A 1,433-nucleotide genomic window follows, 5' to 3' on the forward strand; every position below is an offset into this window, starting at 1 on the left:
CCATTACACATCATGGAGCATCTTCCATTTAGGACATAACACTGACGTATCCCGGGCACAAGCGGAAACTGAGCCAATGGGCAAATCGGGGAATGTTTTGGGAAGTGTCCCCATTATATTCTCATTATTTAGTAATTTGGCCACGTCTGTTACAGAAGTTCTGAAGATGTTAGGAGATGATCGGTGCCGGACCGATCTCTACCTTCCTCCCGAGAGACGGGTTTCTAAAGATCCTGATCATCTAAACTAAACAGGAGGTGACTTCCACATCTGCACTGAGGTGTCATATTTTACTTAATTATTATAAATCAGAATGTTATTCTGGTTCTGTGACACCTCGACCTCCCCAGAGCCCTCCGCACGTCCTTATTCCTCAGACTGTATATCAAAGGGTTTAACATGGGGGTCACAACGGTATAGAAGACAGACACCATCTTGTCTGTGACCTCAGTAGAGGAATGTCTCGGCTTCATATACATGAATGTAGCTGTGCCGTAGAAGATGATGACTACAATGAGATGTGACACGCACGTGGAGAAGGCCTTGTACCTCCGAGAGCCGATTTTAACGAGTACTAGAAAGATCTTCAAGTAGGAATAAAGTATGAGACACACGGGAATCACCAGTAATATGGAGCTGCCCACGAAGGTGACAATGTTATTAGCCGAGATATCACTGCAGGACAATTGTAGCAATGACGGAGCCTCACAGAAGAAGTGGTCTATGGTGGTGTGTCCACAGAACCTCAACTGACACATAAAGTATATATCAATGGAGGAGATGGTGAAACCGGTGATCCAAGAGACACAGATCATCCTGACACACGACCCCGGGTTCATAATGAGACTATAATGTAGGGGGTTACAGATGGCAACGTATCGGTCATAGGCCATGAAAGCCAATAGGACGCACTCCCCCATTAGAAGGTAGAAATAAACCTGAAGAAGGCAGCCAGCAAAGGAGATGTTTCTGGAAGACATTGCAATGTTCATCAACATCTTGGGGACGATGATTGAGGTGTAGCAGATGTCGAGGAAAGAGAGGTTAGAGAGGAAGAAGTACATGGAGTGGTGCAGACGCCGGTCTGTTCTCACCGCCACAATGAGCAGAACATTCCCAAAAACTGTCGACATGTAAAAGAACAAAAATATTTGAAATACAATGACCTGGACCTGTAGATTCTCAGAAAGTCCAAGAAGGATGAATTCAGTGGTGTTGGCCATGTCAACTCGAAACAAAGCTTCACTGTTTTTCTTTTTAAAATTTGCAATTTTTAGGTTGTTTTCCCTTTCCAAGATGTTTCTGAACAACAATAGACCAAGAACCCAACAAAGGTCCAAATCTTCTGTTTACATCAAATAAAGCCTCTCTATTGACTTCTGGAATGTAATATATGTACTAATGTTAGAAATGTCCAACCATAGAAAGATTAT

The 1,433-nt window shown here is 43.2% G+C and overlaps 1 protein-coding gene across 1 annotated transcript; it reads right to left on the reverse strand.

Annotated features, from left to right (window-relative positions):
* Positions 1 to 308: 308 nt before the first annotated feature.
* LOC140123007 (olfactory receptor 2D3-like) lies at positions 309 to 1,223 on the reverse strand. Its single transcript, XM_072144257.1, has one exon. It carries the CDS (start codon positions 1,221 to 1,223, stop codon positions 309 to 311), a length of 915 nt encoding a protein of 304 aa, XP_072000358.1.
* Between the last annotated feature and the right edge of the window lie 210 nt (positions 1,224 to 1,433).

This window comes from Engystomops pustulosus, chromosome 3, assembly GCF_040894005.1.
Source record: "Engystomops pustulosus chromosome 3, aEngPut4.maternal, whole genome shotgun sequence".
NCBI lineage: Eukaryota > Metazoa > Chordata > Amphibia > Anura > Leptodactylidae > Engystomops > Engystomops pustulosus.